The sequence below is a fragment of the Rhinatrema bivittatum genome, chromosome 7 (genome assembly GCF_901001135.1).
Source record: "Rhinatrema bivittatum chromosome 7, aRhiBiv1.1, whole genome shotgun sequence".
NCBI lineage: Eukaryota > Metazoa > Chordata > Amphibia > Gymnophiona > Rhinatrematidae > Rhinatrema > Rhinatrema bivittatum.
This window is the reverse complement of record NC_042621.1, coordinates 237,976,769-237,991,646: the sequence shown is the minus strand read 5'-3', so window position 1 is coordinate 237,991,646 and position 14,878 is coordinate 237,976,769. Positions and strand designations below refer to the sequence as shown.

The 14,878-nt window shown below is 41.4% G+C and overlaps 1 protein-coding gene across 1 annotated transcript in view; it reads left to right on the top strand.

Moving 5' to 3' along the window:
• The window catches only part of JAKMIP3 (Janus kinase and microtubule interacting protein 3), a 264,240-nt gene that overhangs the window by 208,072 nt on the left and 41,290 nt on the right, over positions 1–14,878 (top strand). The window contains exon 9 of the mRNA XM_029610721.1: positions 11,549–11,677. Coding sequence (XP_029466581.1) covers positions 11,549–11,677 — 129 coding nt within the window. The remainder of the gene's footprint in view (positions 1–11,548; positions 11,678–14,878) is intronic.

Genomic DNA, 14,878 nt, shown 5'->3' with positions numbered 1-14,878 from the left:
AACATTTTGAATTAATTGACATATTTAATATCTGAACTGGTGATGCAATTCTAGGAGATCTTGTAAATATCAATAGTTTTGGAATAGCATTAATGCATAAACTCATATCAGGGTAAATATGTCTCAAAATTGATTTTTCTTTAACATTTTTAAGGTTAACTAGTTTGCATCGACTATAACCTGGAGGAAAAGATATGAGATTCAAGATGGGCCATAACAGGCCCACCTATCTGTAAATCAGAAGTTTGCAAACTAAAGGCAATCTCAGTCTTTAACAATGACTAGGAATGGGACAACATATCCTCTAAGTAGGTGACTAGATTAAGTAGTAGGACTGTTGAAACACTTTACAAGGGGATCACCCTTCTCTCTTTACAAAGTCTTGATTCACTCATTGCTGGGATGAAGGCACAGTTTTTGTGATGGGAACAGAATAAACCTGTAGGGCCCTAAATGGGATTATGACCAAGAAATAAAACAGTCCACAATTCAAGTTATTGTGTTCCAAAAATATAGTATTTAGTGAGGAAACATCAAAAGCTTCATCATGTATAAAATAGAAACAGTCCAGAATATAATAAACAAAGTAGGAAAAACAGTTCTTTACGTTCCAAATCTCACCATAAGGCAGATCAATTTCTTATGCAGCTTAAGTATTACTCAAGAACCCTGAAATTTCTTGATATTTCCCCAAAAATCTCTGACTTGTCAGACCCCAAGAGAGTAGTTGACACTCCTCCTTTTGTTCCCCAAAGTTGCATGACAGATGGCAGGCTTGCCCATAACAAATTATCTCCCTATTGTCTAAGAGTTGGATCCTCCCAGGTTAGCCCTTTTTCACTTACAGGAGAGAACACTTCTCTCCTGTAGAACTAACAGAGCCCAAACAAAGCACAACCCCTTAGCTGTTCTCCCTAGCTCCCTCCAAGACATTGCCTCAAACCTTTCTCAACAACAAATCACCTAGAACTCCGCCGGGCCTATTTTTAAAAGGCCCGGCGGCGCACATAAAGCCCCGGGACGCGTGTAAGTCCCCGAGCTTTACTGAATGGGTGGGTCGCAAGCGGTGTTGAGGCCTCCGGCACAGCGGCCTTTGCTGCTGTGCCGGTGGATTGCGTGCCGGCAATTGGCCGGCGCACACAACCTACGCCTGCCCAGAGGCAGGCGCAACTTATAAAATAAAGGTTAGGGGGGCGGGTTAGGTAGGGGAAGGGAGGGGAAGATGGAAGGGGCGGAGGGGCGGAGGGAACGGGGAAAGCCAGCAGGGCTCCCCAAGGGCTTGGCACGCGCAAGGTGCACTATTGTGCACCCCCTTGCGCGTGCCGATCCCGGATTTTATAATATGCGCGCGGCAGCTCACGCATGTTATAAAATCAGGCGTACATTTGTGCACGCCAGGTTGCGTGCACAAATATACGCCCGCGCTTAGGTATTAAAATCCAGCCCTATATTAGTTAAATGTTATCAGAATTATATATTTCCTACTTTCTATCTACCGGACTTTTCTTTTTCCACAAATATGTCACATAATTTGTTGCCTGGTACATTCCGGTAAGCTGGTTAATTTTCTTGATCAACCATGTTAGCATCTTTAAGGCTTCTTACTGCGCCTATGTAGGAAGAAAAATATGCTGACAAAGTGCTCAGAATGTGAAATTTCTTTTTAGGTAGAGGTCTGATGTTGTCACTGACAGGCATCAATCTCACGCCTTCCGTGAAGTCTCTAATGTTTGTGAAAAGAATAGCCTTACCCATCGGCAAGAATGCTTCATGTGACTGAGCTGTAAAACTTCCTTAATCATAGCAACTGTTTGGGCTATTCTTTGCAGGCTACAACAAAAATGTTATTTTGATATGAAAAAAGCTAAACACACACACAATAGATGGAATATCTTGCCTGGTCCCTGTATAGCAGTGTAGTATATTATGTATAATAAGACAGATAACTGATTGTTTTATATAAAAAATAAAAAAAAGCATGATTTAATGTGAAAAAACAGCAGCAATATTCCTGGACAAATTTTAAATTTGGAAGTTGCAGAATATAAGTATTTTTAAATAAATAAATATACATGATTTAACTATAAATCATCTTCACAGCCTGAGAAAAACTTACCACAATCAAACATTCACATTGACTTGATGCAATCCTTAAGGCATCCTTTAGGCAGTGGTTTACAAGTTAAATGAATGAAAAATAAGTGTTTGGTGCTCATGTCTCTGTAGGGAATTAGAGTGCATTAACAAATGTACAAATAGCATTGTCCTAGTACAGGACTCAAGTCACCCAAATTATTTTGGGCTTCTGTACAGCAAATAGTGGAAGAAAACCCAAATATCAACTGTTAAAAAACAAATACTAGGCAAAGAAAAAAAACCCAAAACTATTCATCATAGGCTCAAGTCCCAGCCACAAGGCTGTCACAATTGTCTTGCTTCCTATGGAAGTTATTTTGATCCATGTAAAAAATGTTATGCTTTGGGAAAACATTGGAAACCTATTGACAATGAACACACTGCTTTTACTTCATTACATAACACATCTAAATATATTAATAAACTTTCCCAATTTTAATATTCAGGTTTAAAAAAAACTGTGGTGACAGGCCCAGTGCCTGTTTTCCCATGGGGGAAAACCATTTTGCCTTCAGCACATTCTCCCAGGATAAACAGGATGACCTGTCACATAAATAGGTGATGTCATCTGACAGTTCTGATGCAGAGCATCTCCCAGAGTCTTCAGGAAACTTTTCTAGGCATGTGTGGAATTTTCTCTGCAGCTGACACCTCACAGAGCACACTCAATTTGTTTTCGTCGAAGGTAGTGTTTGGATGGAGCTTCCAATGTGAGTGCTTTATTCACTGCAAAACTCTTCTATTTATGTGATTGAGCTACTCAATCCCATTTTTCTCTTTTCTGTCCTGTAGTTTCTTATGCAAAGTTTGCCACTTGAATGATTTCTTATATTTTCGATACAGCTGCTTAGCCCCAAATGTCTCTGGTTGCCGTGGTCAAATCTTTCCCACAAAACTTTCATCCATTAATGTCATGAAGAAATCCAGCAGCTACAAATATCGCCCCACTGCCATCACAAGATGTCCATCATGGACCATCATGAGCTATGCATGCGATGTATGGGGATAAATATCCCTGGTTATGACATTTGCTCAAAGATATCATGCAGGATAATCAAGTTTTAGAGAATGAAGTTACTTGACATTATCTCCACAAAGAAGACTGCTACTTCCTCAATAGCAGCAAAGTCATTGGTTCTGAAGGACCCAGGAGCCATACCAAAGCTGATTAACATTTTGTCCCAAAGGAGGACCCTACATCCTCAAAGCTAAGGTTGAAGCATAGACTCAGGAGTAAGGAATACTTCCACTCTTCCCATTCATCTTAACAGAAAAATTCCTTTTGGTCAAGCTCTGACTCAAGGAGAGTTGGTGCTGAACACTGAATGAAGGCATTGAAGCCTTAGCATTGTTGTTCATTGGCACTGGAGTCCAAGAGAAGGGAGATTGTGGTAGTGGTGGGCACCCTCCAAAACAGCTTCATCTGGAGGTGAGCCTGCCCTCCCAAGTTGAGACTCAGTCATTACCACAACCACTGATTCTTCCCCTTTGCCCTCCCAGGAGAATCTTTCCTCTCATGCTGGGACACCTCTCCAGATTTGGTCTCACACTCTGCAGCCTTCAAGAGGAAGCTGTATTGAAGAATCCTCAAGGCTATCAATCATCTCTTCAAGTAGACTGAGTTTTTTACACCAATGGAAACAGTTATCGATTTCTTTTCAATAGCTCTATGGATTTTGTCACTAGAATCTGTCCTTTCATTCTGAGACTTGGCATGGGTACTTTCCATGGAGATTCAAAGACAAACTGCCTTTCCAGCCCTAATGCCCAGGAAGTCATCTCATACCTTCTGAGACTATGGCTCAAGGGTCAGTGTCAGCCCAGACTACAGCTTCAGCAATTATCTTTGAGTCTGATGTATCCTGGTGTCTGGCTTATACTTTTTAAGAATCTTATTCTGCATATTCTCTTGTTCTCTCCTCAAATCCTTTCCCTCAATAGGTGAGGAAGAGGTTTCCTTCTGAGGAAATGCCTTTTCCAGTTTTAGTACAGAGACCATTCCCATTAATTTAGAAGCTGAGGATGAGCTCAGAAAGCCATTGATAAGCCTCTTCAAATACCTCACTGCCTCTAGGACACTGGTGGTAGTGCCCATCTATCAACTGAAGAGGGATGTATATAGGAGAATGTGGGAGATGCCACCCTTTATATTTCTTGAAAAAGCAGGCAGACACCAAGAGGTCTAAATTCAGCCAAATTCACTGTCTGACTAGCAAAGTTAGCCAGATAAATGCTGCTTTTCAGCATTATCTGACAAACCCAGCCAGATAACTTTAACACATCTGTGCTGCTGAATATCTCACGCTCCTATTACGAATACTGCAAAATGCAGCAGCGTGCATACTCACCAACACTAAAAAATCCGAGCATATTACCCCCATACTCAGGGATCTACTTTGGCTCCCCGTTGCACAAAGAATCATGTTCAAAACCTTATCATTAATACACAAAACCCTGCACAATGAAAAATATGACATGGCTCTAGAATAACCATTCTAGACCATCCAGAACGCAACATGCTGCCACCCTACACATTCCCCCTCATAAAGTGACGCAACTTGAATCAACTAGAAAATGTGCAATAACTATAGCTGGCCCACTCTGTTGGATCAATATGACTCCTGAATTACGTCTTGAAACATGCCCAATAAAATTTAAGCAAAAACTTAAAACATGGCTATTCTCTCAAGCCTATACTTAATATACATGCTTTCTTCCTGCAATCATCCCCACAACTTCTCTCAATAGAATATTCCTAAAATCTCTACTGCAATTTCATGCAGTCTACCTTCCTCTTCTGTTTTTACAATAGATCTTACAGTTATTCATCTGAATAACACTTTATACCAATCTTATCTGCCTCCCTCCCACTTATTATATCCCACAATGAAATATCTAAGTTCCACTTGTTAATAACTCGCCTTGTATTTCCACGCTCTTATTATATCTTAAGTTTATTTAACTACGTCACACTGTTTGGCATGTTGCTTTGTATCTCTGTTCTCTTAATGTTTCCTTTTTGCACTATTGTTCCCCTCCCTTTATTTCCTTGGTTGAATCATTATTTAATCATTATTATTACTTGGTTAAACTTTTCATTTGTAATGCGCTGTTGCTAACCTCCTGTTCACTTTAGCGCTGCTGCAAGTTTCTGTTGTCTGTAAACCGATGTGAAGTTACTAAACAAATGTCGGTATATAAAAATTGCAAATAAATAAATAAATCTCTGGCTAACTTTAGGACAGTTTTTTGCCTGTCTTAAAGTTATCTGGCTGTGTTAACCAAATAATGCTGAAAATCAGCATTTATCCTGCTAACTTAGCTGTATAGCCAACTCCGCCCTGGAATGCCCCTCCCGGCCCCCAAGTTAGCCGGATAATTTTTTAGCTATATAAACATTTATCTGGCTATTTTGGAACTGGTCATTGTGGCAGGATTTTTGTCTGGCTAAGTATGAACTTATATTAAGTCATTCAAAAACATGCATAATACATTAAATCACATTTAATCACATTTAGTCACATATTTAATGAATAAATACACTTAAGTATGTTAAACATTAAGACTACTAAACCATTTCATAAAGTATCCACAAAACCATACAAAAGTTATCTGTAAAAAAGATAATGCACACATTTGTCGCTGTTTCAGTTCATGAATTCAACATGAAGACATCTGACCAAGTGTTTCTTGTACAATCCAAGCTCAGTACTGAATTGTGCAAATAGCTTATCTCTTAGGGATGTGCATTCATTTCCAGCCCTAGATTTGTCAATAGGCACTCATTATGCCTGTGCCTAGTGTGGGAAACATTTAGGGGCAGCAGACTGGCCAAGACTTGCTGTTTTCCAGCTCTGTTGAATCTCATTCAGCAGAGAACAAGCCTTTTGCTACCTGCTTATAACAGAGGGATAAAAGCACCAAAAGTACCCAGGGGTGGCAAAATCCTAAATCCGTCCCTGGTCGTTTCTTGTCAGTTTCAAAATGAAACAATAGAAAAAACACAAAATTGTTTTGCTATTGTCAGTACTATTTCTGAAAACTGCGCGCTATTTGCAATTAGTGCGTACTCTTTCCAAAGGTAAAAGACGAAATAAAATTGGAAAGCATCAACCAAAATGAAAATCGACCCCCCCCCCCCTCCACCCACAATGAACCAACATGACAAGAAAAGACATTTTTTGGCCTACATACCTCTATTACCGTATATAGGCTATAGTCCCAAATGACTTTTGTGTATTAAAGTAATGCTGCTTGTACACGTGCAGAAAGCAGTCCAAGATTCAAAAAGCAGTAACTATATTTAGAAAACAGTCCCGACATGTGCCGTGTTTTGCTGAATCAGCAACTTCTTCACTGAAATTCTAATAAACAGCAAATTATCTTACAGCAACTTAAAGACAAAAAACAGACAGCCAACATAAAACATAATAGATTAAAACAAAAACAAAAAGATCAAAGACCTACAGGAAAAGTGCAACAATGCCAAACATCACAAGCAGCCACAGAAATTGAAAACACAGGACCTCACATGAGACCCAGCTACTGATAAATAGGTTTGTATTGTGTTCAACTGTTTACTTTTGTGGAAATAAAAATCATTTTGGAAAAAAAAAACAAAACAGCCAACACGTCATCATACATAGATTGAAAGCGCTCTGGGGATAGAGAAATACCTATAGCACCTGAATGTAATCTGCTTTGAAATGCCAAAAATGGAATATAAATCAAATCAAATAAAATACATAAATACATAAATACAATTTTTAAGCATGCAAAAACCCAAACCCACAGAAGCATTATAAAAAAAAATATCCCTTTCAGTGTTAGAATTAAGGCCATTTGGAGCAGTAGTCTTCAAACGATAAATCCACTTCAAACTGCTGCAGAGCAAAAAATTGCAGTAGTTTACTAGAATGCCCTGCAGCAATCCATGCTCTGTTTGTGAACTTTTTAATGCTATTTGTATTCTCATCCTCAGACAGCTCTGCAGCAGTTTGAAGTGGATTTATCATTTGAATACTACTGTTCTGACTGGCCTTAATTCTAAAATTGTATGGGGTGTTGTTTTTTATGATGATCCCATGGGTTTGGGTTGCTGCGTGCTTAAAAATTGTATGAGAACAGGAAGGCTACCCCAACTTTTTTGTGTAAACATTTCTCTTTTGCAGTGAAGCTCTAGCCTTGTCTCTAGTTTACCCAACCTTGTTTTTAGTCTACCTTGCCTTGTCTTGCTCCTGTTGGTATGCCTTATTTGTTTAGTCTACCTTGTCTTAGCATTGCCCCAAACTTCAGCTGCAGTCCATGCCAAGTTTCCAGTTTGCCTTGTCTTTTATCCAGTTTGCCCAGCTGCAGATCCCTGTTCCAGTCATTTATGTGTTCCAGTCCTGCTGAGTTTCCAGCCTGCCTAAACTCCGAGCTGCAGCTCCCTGTTCCAGTTTTTGCTGTGTTCTCATCTGCCAAGTTTCAAGTTCCAGCCTGCAAATCCAGTCCTTGCTCTAATCTATAGATCCAGCACTTGTTCCATTCCTAACTCCAAGCTACGATTCCAGTGCTAGCTCATTTCAGCTCCGAGCTTCAGCTCCACTCTCTGCTTCCAAATTCAGCTCAGATTCTAGTTTCTGATCTGAGTTCCAGTTCCAAGTCCCAGCCTCCAGTTCACGTTCCAGCACACCAGGATCCCTTTTCCTGCCTCAAACCTAAACTCCTAGAAGCCAATACTGGCATGGCTGGGGGAACCTGACACCCACACACTTTCATGCTCAGAGAGAAGACACGGGGAGAGGCTTGCAGACATACCTTGCAGTGGAGACAAGGTATAGGAAGCAGTGTATTTTATCATACACCACTCTTCTGTGCTTCACTCTCTCTCTGCTGCCAACTCTGAATCACTCTCCACATCAAGAATGTATCAGTGAGACTAGCTGTGTTCTCTGGATATCTCAGATTTGTTAAATGGAAACACTCATCCCAAGTTCCTGCCTAAGGTGGTGTTACACTTCCACATTAATGAGTCAATCATTCTACTAACATTTTTCTCTAGACCTCATATTCATAGAGATGAGCAAGCAGAGCATAGTTTGGATCGCATAAAAGCTATTGCCTACTCCCTGAAGCAAACTAAAGCTATTAGAAGGCTCATTGAATGTTTTGTTTCTATTGTCTTGAACAGGCCTGGGATTGCAGTAGCCAAACTATTTCTAATTGAAATGCAAATTGCATCTACTCCTTTTATGCCCAGCCAGATCTGATTCTAGATGGGGTATGTCATAGCTCATAATGTCATCAGTGGCCATGGTGTCATCAGTGTCCCATCTAAGATTGGCCTTCATGGAGGAGAGTTGTTAATCATGTGATGTAGAATTTAGGTTATTTACAGTATTTAATTCCATTACTGTTTGAACACTCTCCCAATACAACAGTAATCTGTCCTCCAGGGTCTGTTCGAGGGATAGAATTCAATTCTAACTCTTCAGTACCACATTTAATATTTTAGATTGCCTTCTTTGTAATTGATGTAAATATAGAGGTCCATATTCAAAAGCCATTTAGACGGATAACATAATAGTTATCCATCTAAATGGCTTATCTGGCTATATTTAGTCCTCATCTGGCTAAATTCTAGCAGGGCAACTAATTTTTACCCAGCTAAATTCTAGCCGGGCAACTATAATTTAGCCAGATAAGATGGGGCATTCCTTGAGTGGGTAGTAGATATTCCAGGGAGGAGCAGAGTTAGCCGGATAAGTTAACCAGCTAACTTTGATATTTGGAGTTAATTGTATAACTTAACCAGCTAACTCTGGTCAGGCTGAAGGGCTGTTCTAAAGTCTATAAACAAAGCAGTCCTCACCACTTTCCAGGAAAACCATACCACAATCATCAGGGAAACCATTGCCGTGTATGGAATGTGAAAGTCCATGCTACAAGAAAATCTAAATTCTACTCATATTAAAAAATGGCACAGGCCATCTATTGCTCCTACCATGTGACAGGGGCTGACCAATGGCACCGAAAGCCCCTGTCACACGGTAAGGGCAAAGGGCCATTGGCGCCATTTTGATTAGTGGCAGCCGACGGCCCGGGAGCAGAGATCGCTCCCGGGACCCCCACTGGACCACCAGGTACCTGTAAAAAGTTTTTGGGGGGGTCGGGAGGGTGGGGGAAGCTAAGGGATTAGTTTGAAAGGGTCGGGGTGGGTTTAGGGGTTATTTTTATGTGCCGTTTTTCCCGCCCTCCCCCAAAACGATAAGAGAACCCCCACGAACAATATCGTGGGAGTTTCCTATCGTTTTGGGGGAGCCCTCGATTTCTGACGATTTTGAAAATATCGATGATATTTTCAATCATCCGAAGCCCGATTCACATCCCTACTGCTTTTCCTTTCCTCCAGGGTATTCATATTTTCCTCCCACTCCACCTCTTTCTGGCTTTTTGTTTTGTTGTTTCCTCCACAATGCCAGCCTATTTCTCCCATCCTGTTTCTTTGTTGGTTATACTGGAGTGTTTTGCCCCCAGAAAAAAAAAAAATTGAAAAAAACCCCCAAGTTTATCCTCACCTTCCCTCTTTTCTGGTGCTCTACCTTACTGCTTTGTTGTACATCTGTTGGATCCTAGCCTAGTTCTCCCACCCTTCTTTCTTAGTTATACTGGATTTTGTTGTCCCCAAAAAACCCTCAGTCAGGAGGAAAAAATGCTGACATAACTGAAAAGGTGCACGGTAGAGACCTTTTACATGTTCTGAATGTAGCAAAGATTTTAGTAAGATGAGAGAACTAATGCAACACCAGAAAATCAACAAAGGGAAGAGACTGTGTTCAGATAAAGAATGTGGGAGAAGTTTTTTTTAATAAATCAAACCTTATAATTTACCAGGAAAGCCACACTGATGAGATACCATTGTCATGATCTGATATCAACATTTTCAATCAGAAAGCAAATTTCACAAGAAACCCAAAATTCCGCCCATTAGCAAGATCAATTTCAAGTAGGAAATACAATAACAGCTTATGTCACAAAGTGATACTGATGACAGATCATTCTCTCGTACTAAATCTGACAAGTGGAAATTGTTTCAACAGGAAGACAGACATCTCCCATGCCACTCTGCCTTGCTGCTATACACCTTATCCTAGACCTTAGGGACCTTTCTTCCTCTCAGCATTGCTGCTAAACCCAGACTTTGCACCTTGAAGCTTATGCTGCCACTCTGCCTTGCTCCCATACCTTTGGGTATTCTTGCCACTGTGGGGGGCTGATTTGCATCTCTCATGGTGCCTTGGGCTGTTGATGCCTCTCTGTGTGCCACTTTGCCTCTCATGCTGCCTTCAAGGATTCATGCTATTGTTGGTGCCCTTTTTTGGAGCCTTGGGATGTTCTTCCCATTCTTGATGCTTCTTTGCTCCTCTGATGGTGCCTTGGAGAACTTTTGCCACTGCTAGTACCCCTGTGCCCCTGTACGGTGCCTTAGGCTATTCATGTCACTTTTAGTGCCACTTTGCCACAGTCTCAGTACCTTGGAATTCTTGATGTCTTATTCTTAGGTCAAGTTGACATCATGGCAAAAGCATGCTTATTTTGTTTCCTCTATTCAATTCTGTATATTAGTGATGCCAGGAGAGGAACTCTGCTTACCATCCCTTTCTTTATATGTAATGCTCCCCAAAGCTGCACAGATGTTTGCTGCCTGCATTCTAACCAGTAGATGTTTTGCAGCTTCATTGCAGTGTGCAGTTCGGAGTGTGACATGGTTGCAAGATACAGGGGCAGACTTTCACACAATGTAGGGAGAACAGTGATGGTGAGATTCATGTACCAATTTATAATGAGCCAACCTCACAGATCTCCCTTCATTGTTGCGTACTCAAGGATCTGCCTCTGAAGAGCAGGGGTAGCTCTCTATACTGATTCCTCCCACAAATGCTATTGTAGGATCAACAATATTCCTCTCCAGACTGCTTTTAGATATATTGTAGACATTAATCTTTGCCTGTAACCTGTCCATACATTAATTGCTGCCCATAAATTAGCTATAATGACTACATTAATTGTAGATTGCAAGTTAATTGTAATTTGACTGTAATATTTAATATAGCTGCATGCCCCCCCCCAAAAAAAAAAACCCCAAAACCATCAGGATTCTTATGTTAACTATCTTGAACAGGTTTCATCCCTTAGGAAGGTGGGCTATAAATCTTAAATTAAATTAAACACTTTAAATAGTTTACTGCATGTGATGTGTTGATAGCATGAATATTTACTTTAAATGTTATTTTGTTATGGTATTATGAAAACTCAATCAGTAAAAATGATAGTGAAAGCTTTGTACTCATATTGTATAGTTTCTTATCAGCTCTTATTGCCAGATGCATTTATATTCCTAAATGCCACTTACACAATGCCTTTTGGTCAGAAGCCAGTGGTGGAGACGTTTTTTGGATATGATGAAGAAGCTTCCCTGGATTCTGATGGCTCTTCTATTTCATATCAAACTGACAGAACAGATCGAACGCCCTGCACGCCTGATGATGACTTAGATGAGGTACTTTTTTTCCATAGCAATATAAAGTGCATGGAACCAGTCCAGTAGCCCAATGCTTAGCACGACTCATTCTCATTAATAAATCTTGCATTTCTGCTGTTCATGCCATTTGGGTCAGATGAATGAAGCATCGTGAATGGGAAGCTTTCAGTCTCAGTGGGAGGGAAGAGACTGCCCTGCTTTGAGAGTGCCGCTTGGTGGGCTTTAAGATTACAATACAGCATTAGGGAAGGCTGGCTATCCTCTCAGCACCGGATATCATAGTCTGGTACTGATACAGCAGTGGGACAAATGGAGGCGAGCAATGCATAATGTCAGTTTTTCAAAAATTGTGCCTCCATGCCTCTTCTCATCTCCTGCATACAACATTTTTTTTTTACTTAGGTCTCAAGACACTATTCCCTGTACGTACCCGGATCAGTCCAGACTCCTGGGTTAATTCATCCCTGCCAGCAGATGGAGACAGATAAAGCCTCGCTGACACTGCTTGAAAACCCTGGTGCCACCTGCAGTAGCTCAGTATTTATCTGTCTCCAGCAGATGGCTGGTGCATTAACCTGCAGGGCTTTTTCTTTTACCCTTGCTGCTTTTTTTCTTTTTGGGTGAGCCTGAGATTGGTTCCTTTAGGTTGAGGTGGACCGGTTGAGGTCCAAGTTGTTCCGTGGGGTGTAAATCTGGTGGTCCAGATCCCTCCCCTCACGAGGCCGGCCGTGCGGCTTGCAGCCCTTCTCTTTTGGGGACAGAGGTTTCTCCCTGGTTACTTCAGCAGCTGCTTCCAGCTGGACAGCTCCTTGCAGCTCTGGGAGAGAAGCGCTGTCTGTTTTGTTAACTTTTAAAGTTTAAAAAAAAAACACAGGAAGGAAGTAGGCTGAAGGTAAGGTTCCGGGGTGACTTTCCCCTCCCCCCCCCCCCCCCCCCCCCCCCCCCCCCCCCCCCCCCCCCCCCCCCCGGGGTTTTCTAATAATAATCCCCACTACAGAGGTTTTCACAGGGCTTCCACATATTCCACATGATGGAAAGGCCAGGTGACAGTGTGTAGGTTTCAAATAAAGGCAAACAGTGAAAATTACATGTGAACACTTTCTGCTTAAAATTGTAAAAAAAAAAGAAAATTATTCATTTGAAGTCCTCTTTATTACATTTGTTTTGTATGCGCAAAAATGCAGACACTGGCTTTTTAGATCAAGAAGAGAGAGAATTTCCCAGAAAATTGACCTTGTTTTCCAGTTTGTACAAAAATGTCTGCATTATAGCCTTATGGCATGATGGTAAACATGTGCTTACTTTCAAAATGTAACATTTTCTACATTGTTTCTGAAGATGAATTGTACTGTAGACTAATTACATCACATAACACTTTATTTAATTCCACGCTTTTCCAGCACTTGAAAACTGATAGTGGATATAGTGCTTCTAATGTAAATCATATTAAAATATACATGTATTTATTTATAACTTTTTATCTTTATACACAAAATATATATATATATGTGTCCTTTTTTTTTTGGTCTGCTGGTTTTCTTCTGCTCCTGAGGGCTTCAAACTTAACCAGACCTGGCAGGGACGGATTTAGGATTTTTGTCGCCCCTAGGCATTTTTGTTGCTTTCACCTGTAAGGGTCTGTTAAAGAGCGGCAGTGGGCCATAGAGCTGGAAGGCAGCAAATCTTAGCCAGCCTCCTGTCCCTAAATGTTTTCCACTCTAGGTACAGGCATAATGTGTGCCAATTGATAAGCCAGGGCTGAGAACTGGCATTTACTGGGCTATGGCTCAAGGGGGTCTTCATTGGATTCTCCCCCCCCCTTTTTTTTAAATCATCTTTACTTCCTATGACCTGATGGGAACGTGTCTTGAATCAGGTCACTAGATGTTACCATTGTAGAAAAGCTGGAACTCTCTTAATCCACCCCCATTCCCATTGCAGGGAACTGTGATTGCTGCCTCCCCAACATGTCCACTATAGATATTCCAATAACATATATTTTAAATGGTATTTTTCTGGCCATTATCTATTATTTTTATTCCTAGAAAAAAAGTTCATTATTACTAGCCTTGATATAATATCCTGAAGAAAGGTGAAATTTCAATATTTCACTGAGTTGATGAAAAGTATTTGTTTCTAAGCAAAGTAAACATTTTGATCAAGGTATTTACTTTTAGAAGAACACAGAAGCTACACTAACATTTTTAGGCCTGGATTTACCATTCTAACGCAGAATGGTGAATCCAGAGAAAACAGGGGGCGGGGGCGAAGGGGGGGAGCGGGCCTGCGAAAGCCAGCAGCCTTCGCATCACTGCGGTGTTTTCGCTGCTGGCTTTCGAGCCCAAAAGCGCCATCGTGAAAGGTGGTGCTATTGGGCGCGCTACTGGTGATGATAACGGTGCTTACCTTATCGCCGCCAGTGAAGACGTCGCAGTGTTCGCCACCCCAACTCCGCCCCTGGCAAGCTTTTGAATGCAAAAAGGGACTTTTCGCATATGATAGCCACTTATCGCATGCGATAAGTGATAGAAAATGACCCCCTTAGTGAGGCATAAGCCTGTAAAGACCAGAATCACAGTTATTTTCTCTGGACCTCAGATGAATGTTAAAAAAGAATGACTCTGTTAGGACATAAGAAGTGTCATGCTGGATCAGACCATGATCCATCAAGCCCAGCATCCTGTCTCTAATGGTGGCCAGGTCAGGGCCACAAGTACCTGCCAGATTGCAAATATTTGATCTATTTCACTCTCAGAGCTAAGCAATGGCTTTCCCAAGTCTACTTGGCTAATAACTGTTTATGAATTTTTCCTTCAGAAATTTGCCAAACCCTCTTTTAAACCCTGCTATGTTAGTTGCCCTGACCATGACATTCTGAAACAGATTCATAAGACCATAAGAAATTGCCATGCTGGGTCAGACCAAGGGTCCATCAAGCCCAGCATCCTGTTTCCAACAGAGGCCAAACCAAGCCACAAGAACCTGGCAAGTACCCAAACACTAAGAAGATCCCATGCTACTGATGCAATTAATAGCAGTGGCTATTCCCTTAGGGGCGGATTTTAAGAGCCCTGCTCGCGTAAATCCGCCCGGATTTACGCGAGCAGGGCCCTGCGCGCCGGTAAGCCTATTTTACATAGGCCTACCGGCGCGCGCAGACCCCGGGACTCGCGTACGTCCCGGGGTTTTCGGAGGGGGGCGTGTCGGGGGCGGGCCCGG